Here is a 12,500-nt window from a genome sequence, read left to right as displayed (position 1 = left end):
GTTAGACAGATGTATGGAGAGCCTAGTACACTGATCTATGTAACTGAAGGGAGAGTTGAATTGCTTACATCAAGTCAGGGTGTCCACCAAGGAGATCCATTGGGGCCGGCCCTTTATTCAGCGACCATTCATCCAATCTTATGTCAGGTAGTGGAAAGACATGACAGTGTTACCATTCTAGCGTATTTGGATGACATTTATGCAGTTGGACCGACCCAAAGTCTTCAAGATGTTTTAGATGACCTAAAAACATCTCTGTCTTCAGTGGATTTAAAAATCTGTGACAAAAAGTGCGAGCTGTAGTGCCCTTCTGGTCATACTGGTGACTTTCCTACTCCGGTATCTCATGATGGCATGATCATTTTGGGAACACCAGTTGGAAAAGCGGACTTTGTTTGTGCCCATTGTGTTGACATTGCCAAGGCTGGAGATAGACTGTGTTGTGAAATGTTGAAATTAAACAATCGGCAAAGTTCTATGCTTATTCTCCATCGCTGTCATGTCCCTAGGCTGAACTACTTGGCTAGCCAAGTGTTCTCTTGTGATCTGGAAGAAGCTGGAATCATTCGTGATGAGTTGACCAAGAGAACCTTGATGGGCATTATTGGCTTTAGTCACCTCAGTGACACTGCATGGAAACAAGCAGCCCTTAAGATCAGGTTTGGAGGATTCGGTGCAACACAGGTCAGACAAATTTTTCATGCAACTTACTTATCTTCATGGTGTCAGACTATAAACAAGTTGCCTGGTCGTTTCTCATCAATGTCTGACCTGATCAACTATCTGAAAGAGTCTGAATCAGTTCCAGAATCAACTGGCTCTACTCTAACGTCAGCGTTTCAGTTACTACCACCTTTGCCAAAATCAGTCGACAATGAATCAGAGGAAAATCAGTCCATTGAAGATTTCATTTCATACCCACAAAAGTTACAGTATCGCCTGTGCACCAAGATTGCCAGCAGTGAAGTTGGTGACCTGCTCGCCCATGTCCCCTTTGATAGAGATGCAGCAAGGTTACAATCTTTACAGGGAAAAAGCGCAGGATCATGGCTAGAGGTAATACCGTCTTCTGGTAAACATGCACTTAAAGCAAACGAGTTTTCCATTGCGTCTCATCTAAGACTGGAATTGCCTCCGCCATTCACTGAATGGGCAAATGTATGCGATTGTGTTAAAAATTAGAAAGTACATCGTGCATTTTAATTTTTGGACCAATTTTTATCCAAAAATTAAAAATTACAAAATTGAAAATTGAGTTACTACATATAAGAAAATCAAAAATATAAAACTGAAATGACAGCTGCACTTTCCGGCCAAGTATATTCTATCTAGTCTTCAGTGACAGTACTTAGACGTGATAAAGCAATTTGATTGTTGGCACTGTTTCCTTCAAGGTGTACACTCTAGGTGACAATCCCAAGTAACTGACTGATAAATAGGGTTAGCAGTAATGATCTAGGATTCTATAGGGAAGCAAATTTTTTTGCTCAGCTGATGTGGCGTCTCTAATTTGTTGATTGTACACACTTGCGCTAGTAGAGGGATTCAGTTTAGAACACACTTGCAGGTATAGAAAAGGTGCACCTGAACTTGCATTAAAGGGATTAGAAATGTGGCACAGGTTAAACTTAGTTAAGCATAGCACAGTTCACCTGCACTTGCTTTAATTAGGCGCTAAGCCGATTAGCTTGTTTTAGCACAAATTACTGACACACAATAAGTGCACAACAGTGATAATTGAACTGTATAACTCAGCACTCATCATCTCCTGGATAGGGTACAGGTATTGTTGCTGAAGAAAATGGTGGATCTGACCATAGGTGTAACAATTAATCAATCAACAAGGACAAGGCACTCGATTTATTCAACAGAAACTCTCTCCATGTTCATCATGTGCTAATTATTATCTTTTGATAGCTTGCTACTATGTACACTTGTGCCACAACCCTAATTGCTTTGTATACACCCGCAAGTCTGTTACAACCAATCCCTCCAGCGAAAGTCTTTAGTCGACGAATTACGCCACATCAACTAAACAAGAATTTGCTTCCCTAGCTAGTTACAGAATCATATAGATAGTTACTGCATAGTTATTAACTGCTATTTCATCAGCGGTAAGTGATAGCTGTTTGAGCCATTTGTCTGTCAATTGTCACCTAAAGTGTACACCTTGAAGAAGACAGTGCCAACAATCAAATTGCTTTATCACGTCTAGGTGCTGTTGCTGAAGACTAATAGAATATACTTGGCAGCTGTCATTTCAATTTGCATTTGCAATTTTGTTATATGTAGTAACTAAATTTTCAATTTTGTAATTTTTAATTTTTAGTTAAAATTGGTCCAAAAATTGAAATGCATGATGTACTTTTCAATGTTTAACCAAACTAAAAAAAAATTGAAAAATTGAATGGCTGGAAAGTGCACTGACCGAGGAAGACCCCTTTTGTAGTGCAGAACAATTCACAACTTTTTGGAGGAAACGGTTCTCTTTGATTCTTCAAAGATGCAACGCAAAGGTAATCCTCAAAGAGTTGTCAAAAGTTTCAGAAACAAAGAATGACATGGACAAGCTTTTTGACTTTAATGTGCAGATCCAAGTCCACTAATGTTTTAAAGCATTTCGCTGTGAAGGACTGGTTTATCATAGAAGTTTAGGATGTGTACAAGTAGAGGATCTGTAACAATAAAATAATCTGTCTGTCTGTCTGTCTGTCTGTCTGTCTGTCTGTCTGTTTGTCTGTTTTGGATTTTTGGTTATGTCTCTAACTATCATTCTGTCTATTGTAGAGTTGAGAGACAAGATTTGGAACGAAGACCATAAAAGTTGCGAACTAGAAATGCGGCTCAGAGACATTGATGAACAGCTGGAGAACATCAAAGCTTCCCGAGAGTGTGAAGAAACAATGGTGCCGTGCTGTTACACAATCATCTTTCTGTTCACTTGTCTGTCTGCTTGTTTGTCTACTTGTCATCATTAGTCTGTCTGTCTGTCTGTCTGTCTGTCTGTCTGTCAATTTCATTTATTGAAACACAAACTCTACGTTACATTTCTAACACTAAATACAAGCAATCTACTGAGTTCAGCTGTAGTTTAATGCAAGCTACTTTGATAGTCTCTATTGTGTATGTTCTCATCTACTTCTCCATGTAAGACATGAGTCAGCTTGTGAGGATGACTTTAGTGTTACATCGTTGTAAGATTATTGAGAATTTTTTCCTCCAAAAACCTCTAAAGTCAGCTTCATTTGTATAGCCTTCAATGTCTCTTGATCTTCTGGCTAGTTTCTGATCCCCAAGTTCCAAAATGTTCAAATACCAGAGGAGTGAAATTGAGACTTCATTTATTGCCAGCAAGTTGTTGTTTTTTGTATTTGATCATCTTCCTTTCCTCCCTTCTTGCTGCAGCATAACCTTCCGCTAAAGCTGCCTGCTTTAAAGTGTCTTGGCTGAGGGGATGAGCCATAGCTACATCAAGGTCATAGCTACACCCAGAGTCATACACAACTATGTCTGGTCTATTCTCATTTCCAGAGTAACAATGTCAAGGTTCTTTCTCGTGATGAATCTTTAATTCATATAGACAAGTGCTCCATGCATTTACAATTTCATCGTGTTGCCACACAGTCCCACCTCCATGTTTGCATGTCTGTCGGTCTGTCTGTCTGTCTGTCTGTCTGTCTGTCTGTCTGTCTGTCAATACATATATTTTCAAACATTGAACTATTATACACCATCTAAGCAAAGCAACTAAATACTACCCAAGCCAATAGGGCTTGGTTCTACCTACAACTATTTATGTTTATGTGGCTGTCTCTTGAAACAATCTTCTTTGTCTGCCTGTCTGTTTGTCTGTCTGTCTGCTTGTCTGTCTGTCTGTGTGTCTAGCTGCATGTTTGTCTGTCTGTCTGTGTGTGTGTGTGTGTGTGTGTGTGTGTGTGTGTGTGTGTGTGTGTGTGTGTGTGTGTGTGTGTGTGTGTGTGTGTGTGTGTGTCTATCTGTTCATCTGTCTGTCTGTCTGTCTGTTTCTATATCTGTTTGTGTAGGCTGAACATCATTACAATACATTTTTATCTAGGTACCTCAACCTATACACGAGGACCAGCTACAGGCACTAATCAAGCAATGCCTTACCGAACAGCAAGAACTAACCATGGCCACTAACATAACCTCGTCACTCACCCCAACTGATGCAAACTATCACAACAACAAGACAGATGATACAACGGGACATCTCACTGTTACGACAGAGACGCAACACGAGCAGGAAATGCAACACGAGCAGGAAATGCTCGCACAAATTGCGGAACGAATCAACAGTGAGATGCCACCGGAAGTGCAGGAATTCATTAAATTGGCTGAAGTTGGATGTATGAGCAAAGAGGTGGAAGCAGTGTCAGACAACGTCATCCAGGAGACACGCGCTGACGATGTGTCTGTCGAAGACTTGGATTAGTGAAGTCGATGGAAGTATATTTTCAAATATCCCGGATGTTGAATGTGGCATCATTAATCTTGCAGCAAGTTTGAAAGAAATGTATATATGTATACACATGTACATGTAGATAGTGTAGCTTCTATTAATTAACAATAAATAATCAAAGAAGGTATCGAGTAGCTATATCCGGGTACTTTAGTTTATTTTCAATGTCCCGGCTGCGCAGACCAAATCACGAACGAGTTGAATCCGTCATTTTAGCAGTATTAACTGACTGGTGCTGTGATGCTTTGCTCTGCCGACACCAATTTGTAACAAAATTGTTTACATACGACAGACCATTTACCTCAGCTAACGCGCGCGGGTTAGCCTCGAATCCCAGACTCATTCTTGCGCGCGAGGTTAAGCATACTTAAAGAAATCAATCACGTGACTGGGCTCGCTGTTTGCAAACGACATTCATTCCTACTCTGTATACACACATATTGAACACGCATACAACTTTCTACCCAAACGTACGAATCAAGAGAGTGAATTACAACAAACAAGATGACCTACAGTAGCTAACCACACCAGTCACTCATAGCAACAACACATAAGTCCCTACTAATGTAACACGTGGGGATAAATTAATTTATGCCGAAACAGAACGATAGAACGATTGGGTGTCCCCACATCAGTCTGCTTCGTCCATTTTCCCCGTTTCCATCGTTCAGCATGCACAGCCGCCCGACTGCTGCTTACCCTGATCGTTCAGCTGGATTTGATCTGGAAACTCGTTATATAGCTCGACTTCGGTCTCTTGCATGAGCGCGTTCTTGGCAATGGTTTGGAATGCTTGCTCGACGTTGATGGCCTCTTTGGCACTCGTTTCGAAGTATGGGATGTCGTTCTTACTGTGGCACCATTGCTCGGCTCGCCTTGCAGACACCTGGAGGGAAGACATGTGGTAGTGAGTTGGTATGATGATATAGAGTGGGTTGTTATGTGTGTGTTAAGTGTTGTGGTTAGTGTTGTTGTGTGTTATGTTAGTGTTAATAAATTATGTTATGATATATTGGCAATATGTATTAGATATTGATGCTATCAGAATGTATTGTGTAATAGCCATACACAGTGACACACACACACACACACACACACACACACACACACACACACACACACACACACACACACACACACACACACACACACACACATGTACACAGACACACACACACGTACACAGACACACACACACACGTACACACACAGACACAGACACAGACACAGACACAGACACACACAGGGGAATATAATGCCCGGACACCTGACATTGTCTGGTCAAAACAAGTCTATGTCGGGCCATATATTGTGTTGTCCGGACATTGGTTACTGAAATGGTCACACCCAAATGGCATGATCCGGACACTCATAAGTCAGACTATGTGCAGTATCAGAGAAAGCGTGTAGCACAGCACCAAATATGAAGACATGAATTGGTAGAAACATCGTCCCCACGACGGTAATCAAACATCCTGATTTGTGAATGTTTTCTTTCTTGTCATTGTCAAACTTGTTGAAGCCAAAGCAGTGACTGCTGTTTCTTTGAAAATTCCAGTCCTTCTGGAAAGATCCTAAACAGTTTCTTTCAAGGAGCCCCTTTGGCAAACTATTCTGTCAGCACACTAAGTAAATGCAGAAAAGGTGAATAACGATTTAGTATGCCTTGATAATAAAATGAAGGAGCGACTAGGTTGGTGTGACACCAAAACTTCTTTGTCATATAATTGCCTTTCTTGACACCCAAACATGGCAAAGAAAACCTAACATTCAAACATCTGAGCAAGATAGCGAAGACGAAAACGTTGATGGTGATGCAGAGGTTAGAGAAGCTGTAGAAACTCTTGCTGTTCGTTTTGCCAAACCATTAGAAAGCAAAGGAGTTAATATTCTTGCTCTTCCTGTTGAGGAGGTAGTCCGTTATGCTAGAAAATATCTGCACATCAGCAAGGTGTGCTATGAGTGTGTGTGGTACATAGTTCACACCTGTCCAGACATAGTATTAGTCTCCCGTAACTACCACACATCTTGAAAGGATGTTTTTGTCGCTGAAACTGATCAAGACAGACCGGCGCACCAGCATGAGCAACACCACACTGTCTGACCTTACGGAAGGATACCATGAACCGTCACTTCAAGACTTACATGCTGTGGTGGGAACAATGCAAGACCAACTGCTGTCCTAATCAAGGTTTCAGATAGAAATACAGTGCAAAGAAACTGGAGAGTTGACCCAAGATGATAGCACTAGCAGCTTTAGTTTAGATGACTGGGACGTGTGGCATAATCCTCTAAGACCGCGTCTACAAACAGTTTTCCGGAAGGTCTGACTGAATACAATTTTGCACATGGTTGTGCTAGGTTTCCCTGTTAATGTTCTGCTATTGTCTCACATAATTATAGTGCACTTTCACGTTTATCTTTTGAGGTTCCATAACTTTTTCACTTTATAGTAATGCAATAAAAGATTGCTTTGCAGGTATGTTGTCTCAAAGTTGTTCTGGTTATTGTCATGCTTTGTATATATGTCAAATAATAGAAAGAAAGTGTTGTTTGCTGGCTTGAAATTTGATAGAATGGGCGTGGCTTTGCCAAACCTGTTTGTCCGGACAAAAGAGATTCCTTATATTCCGCTCTTCACACACACACAGACACAGACACAGACACACAAACACACACGCAGAGACACACAGACACAGACACACAGCAGTGCTGGAACTAGTACTGGCCAGTTATCCGGCTAAATTAAGGGGACAAATCAGATTTGTCCGCTCTGATTTGTCCCCCTTGTGACAAGGTGTGTTGGGCTACAACTATTTTTCTTCATTCTTACTTAACCTTCATTCATTAATTAACCATAAATATGAACGGCACTAAAGTGCAAACCCTCCACTTGACTATTGCTTTCTACTGGAGTTCAGATTCGCCCTACTTCTTACTTGTTTGTCAGTAACTGTTCTGTAACTAATTAGATGCAGTCTAAGTGTATTTACCGTTTAGCAGCTCATTAGAGGCATATCAAGTCATCTGAGTGTTACTAACTGAAACCAGCTGTGTGGTGCTGTTGATCATAGCAAGGGTACAGTAGGCGTTTCCCTTGACAGCAGTAGAGTATCAGCACATACCAGCATACAAACGATTTGTACCAGCTGTATCGACTAATCAGGGTTGTCAAAAACCACGTGACATGATACAACACCTGATAACATACCACCGCAGTGGACAGTTTAGTGACCTTGCTAATTGGCTACTTCCTCAATTAGCAGCATTGTTTTTATGAAGTCATATCTGCTTAATGAGTTAAGTACGCAGCACCAGCTCACTAAGCCCTGCCCACTATAAACAGAAGACGTGGCAGAACCTGACCATTGTGATGAAGGTAAACGCCAAGTAGCGCCGCGCCTTGCATGAAAGACGTCCGGCTAATTTGACGGCTAAATACAAATTTTGTCCGGCAAACAGCCAATTGCCGAACGTTATTTCCAGCTCTGCACAGAGACACACACACAGACACAGACAGACAGACAGACACACAGAGACACACACACACACACACACACACACACACACACACACACACACACAATGCTTACTGATCTGTTTTCTAAGTCAACTTTATTGCCGAGTGTGACAAATGGGAAGTTCTCTGGATCTCGTGGACTCGCTTGAATGAGAAACTCGTCTCTCCAGCTGTCCAGGTTCTTGAATGAATTTGGGTTGGTGACATCAAAAACGAGGACACAGCAATCGGCACCGCGATAGAATGCCACACCCAAACTCTGGAAACGTTCCTGACCAGCTGTATCCCATATCTACAAGCACACACACATGGACAGACAGACAAACAAACACACACATAGACAGACAGACAGACAGACAGAGACAAACACACACATGGACACACAGACAGACAGACAGACAAACACACACATAGACAGACAGACAAACAGAAAGGCAAACACACACATGGACAGACAGACACAACACACACATGGACAGACAGACAGACAGACAGACAGAAAAACAAACACACACATGGACAGACAAACAGACAAACAAACACACACATGAACAGACAAACAGATATACAGACAAACACACACATGAACAGACAGACAGACAGACAGAGAAACACACATACACACACACACACGGACAGACAAACAGACAAACAAACACACATGAAGAGACGGACAGACAGACAAACACACACATGGACAGACAGACAGACAGTCAAGCACACATATGGACAGACAGACAGACAGACAAACACACACATGGACAGACAAACAGACAGACAAAAACACACACACACATGGACAGACAGACAAACACACACATGGACAGACGAACAGACAGTCAAGCACACATATGGACAGACAGACAGACAGACAAAAACACACACACATGGACAGACAAAAACACACACACATGGACAGACAGACAAACAAACACACACGTGGACAGACAGACAGACAGTCAAGCACAAATATGGACAGACAGACAGACAGACAGACAAACACACACACACACACACACACACACACACACACACACACACACATGGACAGACGGACAAACAAACACACACATAAACAGACAGACAAACACATACAACGCATGCGTGCATACATAAAACTAAGATGCGCACAACAACTGGCTTGGACGATAACACAATTTGTTGCACACCAACATTGAACACCGAAACCGGACGTCACACAAGCCCGGATGCTAACCTGCATAGTCACCAATCTGTCATCAACCATCACCTCCTTCGTCAAAAAATCGGCTCCAATCGTAGCCTTGTACTGATTACTAAACTTCTTGTTGACGTACTGATTCATAAGTGACGTCTTTCCGACACTACAACACAAGGCCAAAAAATTACGTCACAAAGGGGGCCCACCCCACACACAAGCAACTCAAAATCGCAACGAAATGACATTTTTACACACACGCCTACCCGCTATCGCCGAGAATGATGACTTTCAGTAGTACCTTCTTCCTAGACGCCATTGATCTCGCTTTCTAGACGAAATACAAACACTCTGACAGAAGTAGGACATCGAATTGTATTGGACTACTGTGTATGAACACGATCTACGCGAGGAGAGTTTCTGCGCACGCGGAAATGCGAGAAAACGGCGCATTTTCGGCCTCGTGGGGGAGGAAACGGACAGAGTGGGTTGATGAGTTGCGCGAAATTTAGGGCGGCGATGATATTTGATGCTTACTTTGCCTGTTTGGTTGTCTTCCGAGGATGAACCGCTTGACAGCGTGTCTCAATTGCTACGAATGATTCAGCACGTGACTCTGACGTCATAGGAATTGCGCATGTCATGCAGTCACGTGAGTAAAGTTATGATGTCAGGATGGTTTTTGGTTTCCTAGTCACGCCTAAAGAATGCAAAGCACTGATAAGTGCTACACTTCCGGGAAAGTTATATATATTTAATTAATTAATTAACTAGTAATTGAAGCTGTGTTTACACCGTCGCTTCTACAGCTATGCGCCTTCAAAGTCCTGAACATCGGGCCACGTACGGTAGGAAAAGTATTTGTCGCGAAGAATTACGAATATACGCGCTATTTTCTTTCTAGACGTGCTACTTGTAACATGTAGTTAATATCCTACATCGCCATTGTCGTTTCGCGTGACTGCAAAGTCCGTAGTAGTCGCAAGTAGAGTTACCGTATACGGGGCATAAAATCTCTACTGGTTACGTAATGCTAGATTCCCGTATAAACGTCGTGAAACCAAGAAAGCGATCGATTTTGGGTCAGCAGTTGCAGACAGGTGAGTTCTGTTGTTTATGTCCGACAGGTCTTAGCAATCGCAAACATGAATTACACTGTTCTGGTGAGAAAACTCTCTCAAGGAAGTTTCGCGCGTACGATTGGCTGTTCGCCTATTATCTCTGATTGCCACGTACGACATAAAGGAATTAATGCTTCGTGATTGGGCCACACTAAGGAGGCGTGGAACATTCCTGTGGCGTGACAGACATAGCCAGCCAGCCAGCCAGCCAGCCAGCCAGCCACATAGTCCCCCAGACCGGAAATCGGTTTAGTCCTATACGTTTAGAGTACGCTACTCGCCAAGTCTCGTGACTTTTACAAAGTCCCTTTTCTTATAGGCTCATAGCTGAATTGTGTGTGTGTGTGTGTGTGTGTGTGTGTGTGTGTGTGTGTGTGTGGTGTGTGTGTGTGTGTGTGTGCGTGTGTGGTGTGTGTGTGCGTGGTGTGTGTGTGTGTGTGGTGTGTGTGTGGTGTGTGGTGTGTGTGCGTGTGTGGTGTGTGTGTGCGTGGTGTGTGTGTGTGTGTGTGTGTGTGTGTGTGTGTGGTGTGTGGTGTGTGTGCGTGGTGTGTGTGTGTGTGCGTGTGTGTGTGCGTGGTGTGTGTGTGTGTGTGTGCGTGGTGTGTGTGCGTGTGTGTGTGTGTGTGTGTGTGTGCGTGTGTGTGTGTGTGTGTGTGTGTGTGTGTGTGTGTGTGTGCGCGCTCGCGCATAGGCATCAACTCCAAATATAATATCCTATTGCACTCTATTACCTTTATTTTTAAAATTCTATGTAAATATTGACTATTGGTGTGGATGGTGTGGCTATGAAAAGTAGTATTGCATCTCTTCTTGTTCCTTGTCCATTGCTTCCGACATTGACTGCTCTCGTTTCTTTGCCTGAGGAGGTTCTGAACGGACCATCAATTTTTTACCAGTCTATAGAGATTAAAATTAAAGTGAGATAGACAGACAAAAGACAGACAGACAAATAGAAAGACAAATAAACAAACAGACAAATAGACAGACAAACAAACAGACACACAGACAGACAGACAGACAGACAGACAGACAAATAGACAGACAAACAGACAGGCAAATAGACAGACAGAAAGACAAACAGACAAATAGACAGACAGACAGACAGACAGACAGACAGACAGACAGACAAACAAATAGACAGACAGACAAACAGATAGACATACAGGCAAACTGACAGACGAACAAATAGACAGACAAACAGACAGACATACAGGCAAACTGACAGACAAACAAATAGACAGACAAACAGACAGACATACAGGCAAACTGACAGACAAACAAATAGACAGACAAACAGACAGACAAATAGACAGACAGACAGACAGACAGACAGACAAACGTGCTTTGCTTAATTTGATTTAGCCTGTAATAGTTCTGATTTATGAAAATATAATACCATTGACAGACAGACAAACAGACAGACAAACAGACAGACAGACAAACAGACAGACAGACAGGCAAACTGTGGGTCTAATTGATATATAACGGACTTTCGTGTCTATAGCTTTAATAGTTCATGTCCATGAAATATAAAGATTTAACAGACAGACAAACAAATAGACAAACAAACAGACAGACAAACAAATAGACAGACAAACAGACAGACAAACCAATAGACAGACAAACAGACTGACAGACAGAAAGACAGATGAACAGACCAACAGACACATTCAAGCGCGCACACGCACACACACACACACACCAACATGCAATACGTCACACCTTTTTCTTTGGTTCTGCTCTTGCTCGTGCCAAGGCTCTTCTCGCTCGTTCCTCACTCATCAGTCTCTCCTCTTCCTTCTTCAATTCCATTGCGTGATGTCTTCTCTCCTTCTCTTTTGCCTACAGCCACACGGAGCTGACACAAAGCCGGAAATCAAACAGCACAAACTGCCAACCTTCTCTGCTGCCTCGACTTTCTCAGATGGCAAGACATCAAGCTGCTCAAAGAGTTCTTCCAATCTGTTCTCAATGCTTGTCAGCATGTGTAGAGTCCTAACAGACATCATGTACTATGTGAGTTGATTGTGTGGATGATGCATGATGAAGGGATGCTGACATTATGTTTGCTTCGTTTTCACCGATGCAGTTTCTGTACACTTCACCTACTTTCTTGTTTAGAGCGTCCAGCATTTGTTCCTTGTAGTGAATGATGTGAGCACGTATTTAGGTAAATGGACACACGTGTAGACAAACAATTAA

The 12,500-nt window shown here is 42.3% G+C and overlaps 3 protein-coding genes across 4 annotated transcripts in view; 1 reads left to right on the top strand and 2 right to left on the bottom strand.

Moving 5' to 3' along the window:
- LOC134196980 (fibrous sheath-interacting protein 1-like) overlaps positions 1-4,609 on the top strand; it is an 11,488-nt gene extending 6,879 nt beyond the window's left edge. The window contains exons 10-11 of the mRNA XM_062666208.1: positions 2,788-2,906; positions 4,076-4,609. Coding sequence (XP_062522192.1) covers positions 2,788-2,906; positions 4,076-4,453 — 497 coding nt within the window. The 3' untranslated portion in view covers positions 4,454-4,609. The remainder of the gene's footprint in view (positions 1-2,787; positions 2,907-4,075) is intronic.
- A 265-nt stretch (positions 4,610-4,874) lies between these two features.
- On the bottom strand, positions 4,875-9,807 carry LOC134197121 (ras-related protein Rab-7a). The gene is made up of 5 exons (XM_062666376.1): positions 9,715-9,807; positions 9,444-9,508; positions 9,217-9,343; positions 8,074-8,292; positions 4,875-5,366 (listed from the first exon to the last, which is right to left on the bottom strand). The coding sequence occupies exons 2-5, from the start codon at positions 9,494-9,496 to the stop codon at positions 5,148-5,150; spliced, it is 618 nt and encodes a 205-aa protein (XP_062522360.1). The 5' UTR covers positions 9,497-9,508; positions 9,715-9,807; the 3' UTR covers positions 4,875-5,147.
- Positions 9,808-10,980: 1,173 nt separating this feature from the next.
- LOC134197279 (cilia- and flagella-associated protein 100-like) overlaps positions 10,981-12,500 on the bottom strand; it is a 12,142-nt gene continuing 10,622 nt past the window's right edge. For both annotated transcript variants that reach the window (XM_062666565.1, XM_062666566.1), the window contains exons 18-21: positions 12,358-12,437; positions 12,197-12,293; positions 12,021-12,140; positions 10,981-11,195 (exon numbers count right to left, since the gene is read on the bottom strand). In XM_062666565.1, coding sequence (XP_062522549.1) covers positions 11,082-11,195; positions 12,021-12,140; positions 12,197-12,293; positions 12,358-12,437 — 411 coding nt within the window. In that variant the 3' untranslated portion in view covers positions 10,981-11,081. The remainder of the gene's footprint in view (positions 11,196-12,020; positions 12,141-12,196; positions 12,294-12,357; positions 12,438-12,500) is intronic.

Source organism: Corticium candelabrum, chromosome 22, assembly GCF_963422355.1.
Source record: "Corticium candelabrum chromosome 22, ooCorCand1.1, whole genome shotgun sequence".
NCBI lineage: Eukaryota > Metazoa > Porifera > Homoscleromorpha > Homosclerophorida > Plakinidae > Corticium > Corticium candelabrum.
Note: the sequence above shows the minus strand (reverse complement) of the source record. Positions and strands in the feature narration are given on the sequence as shown.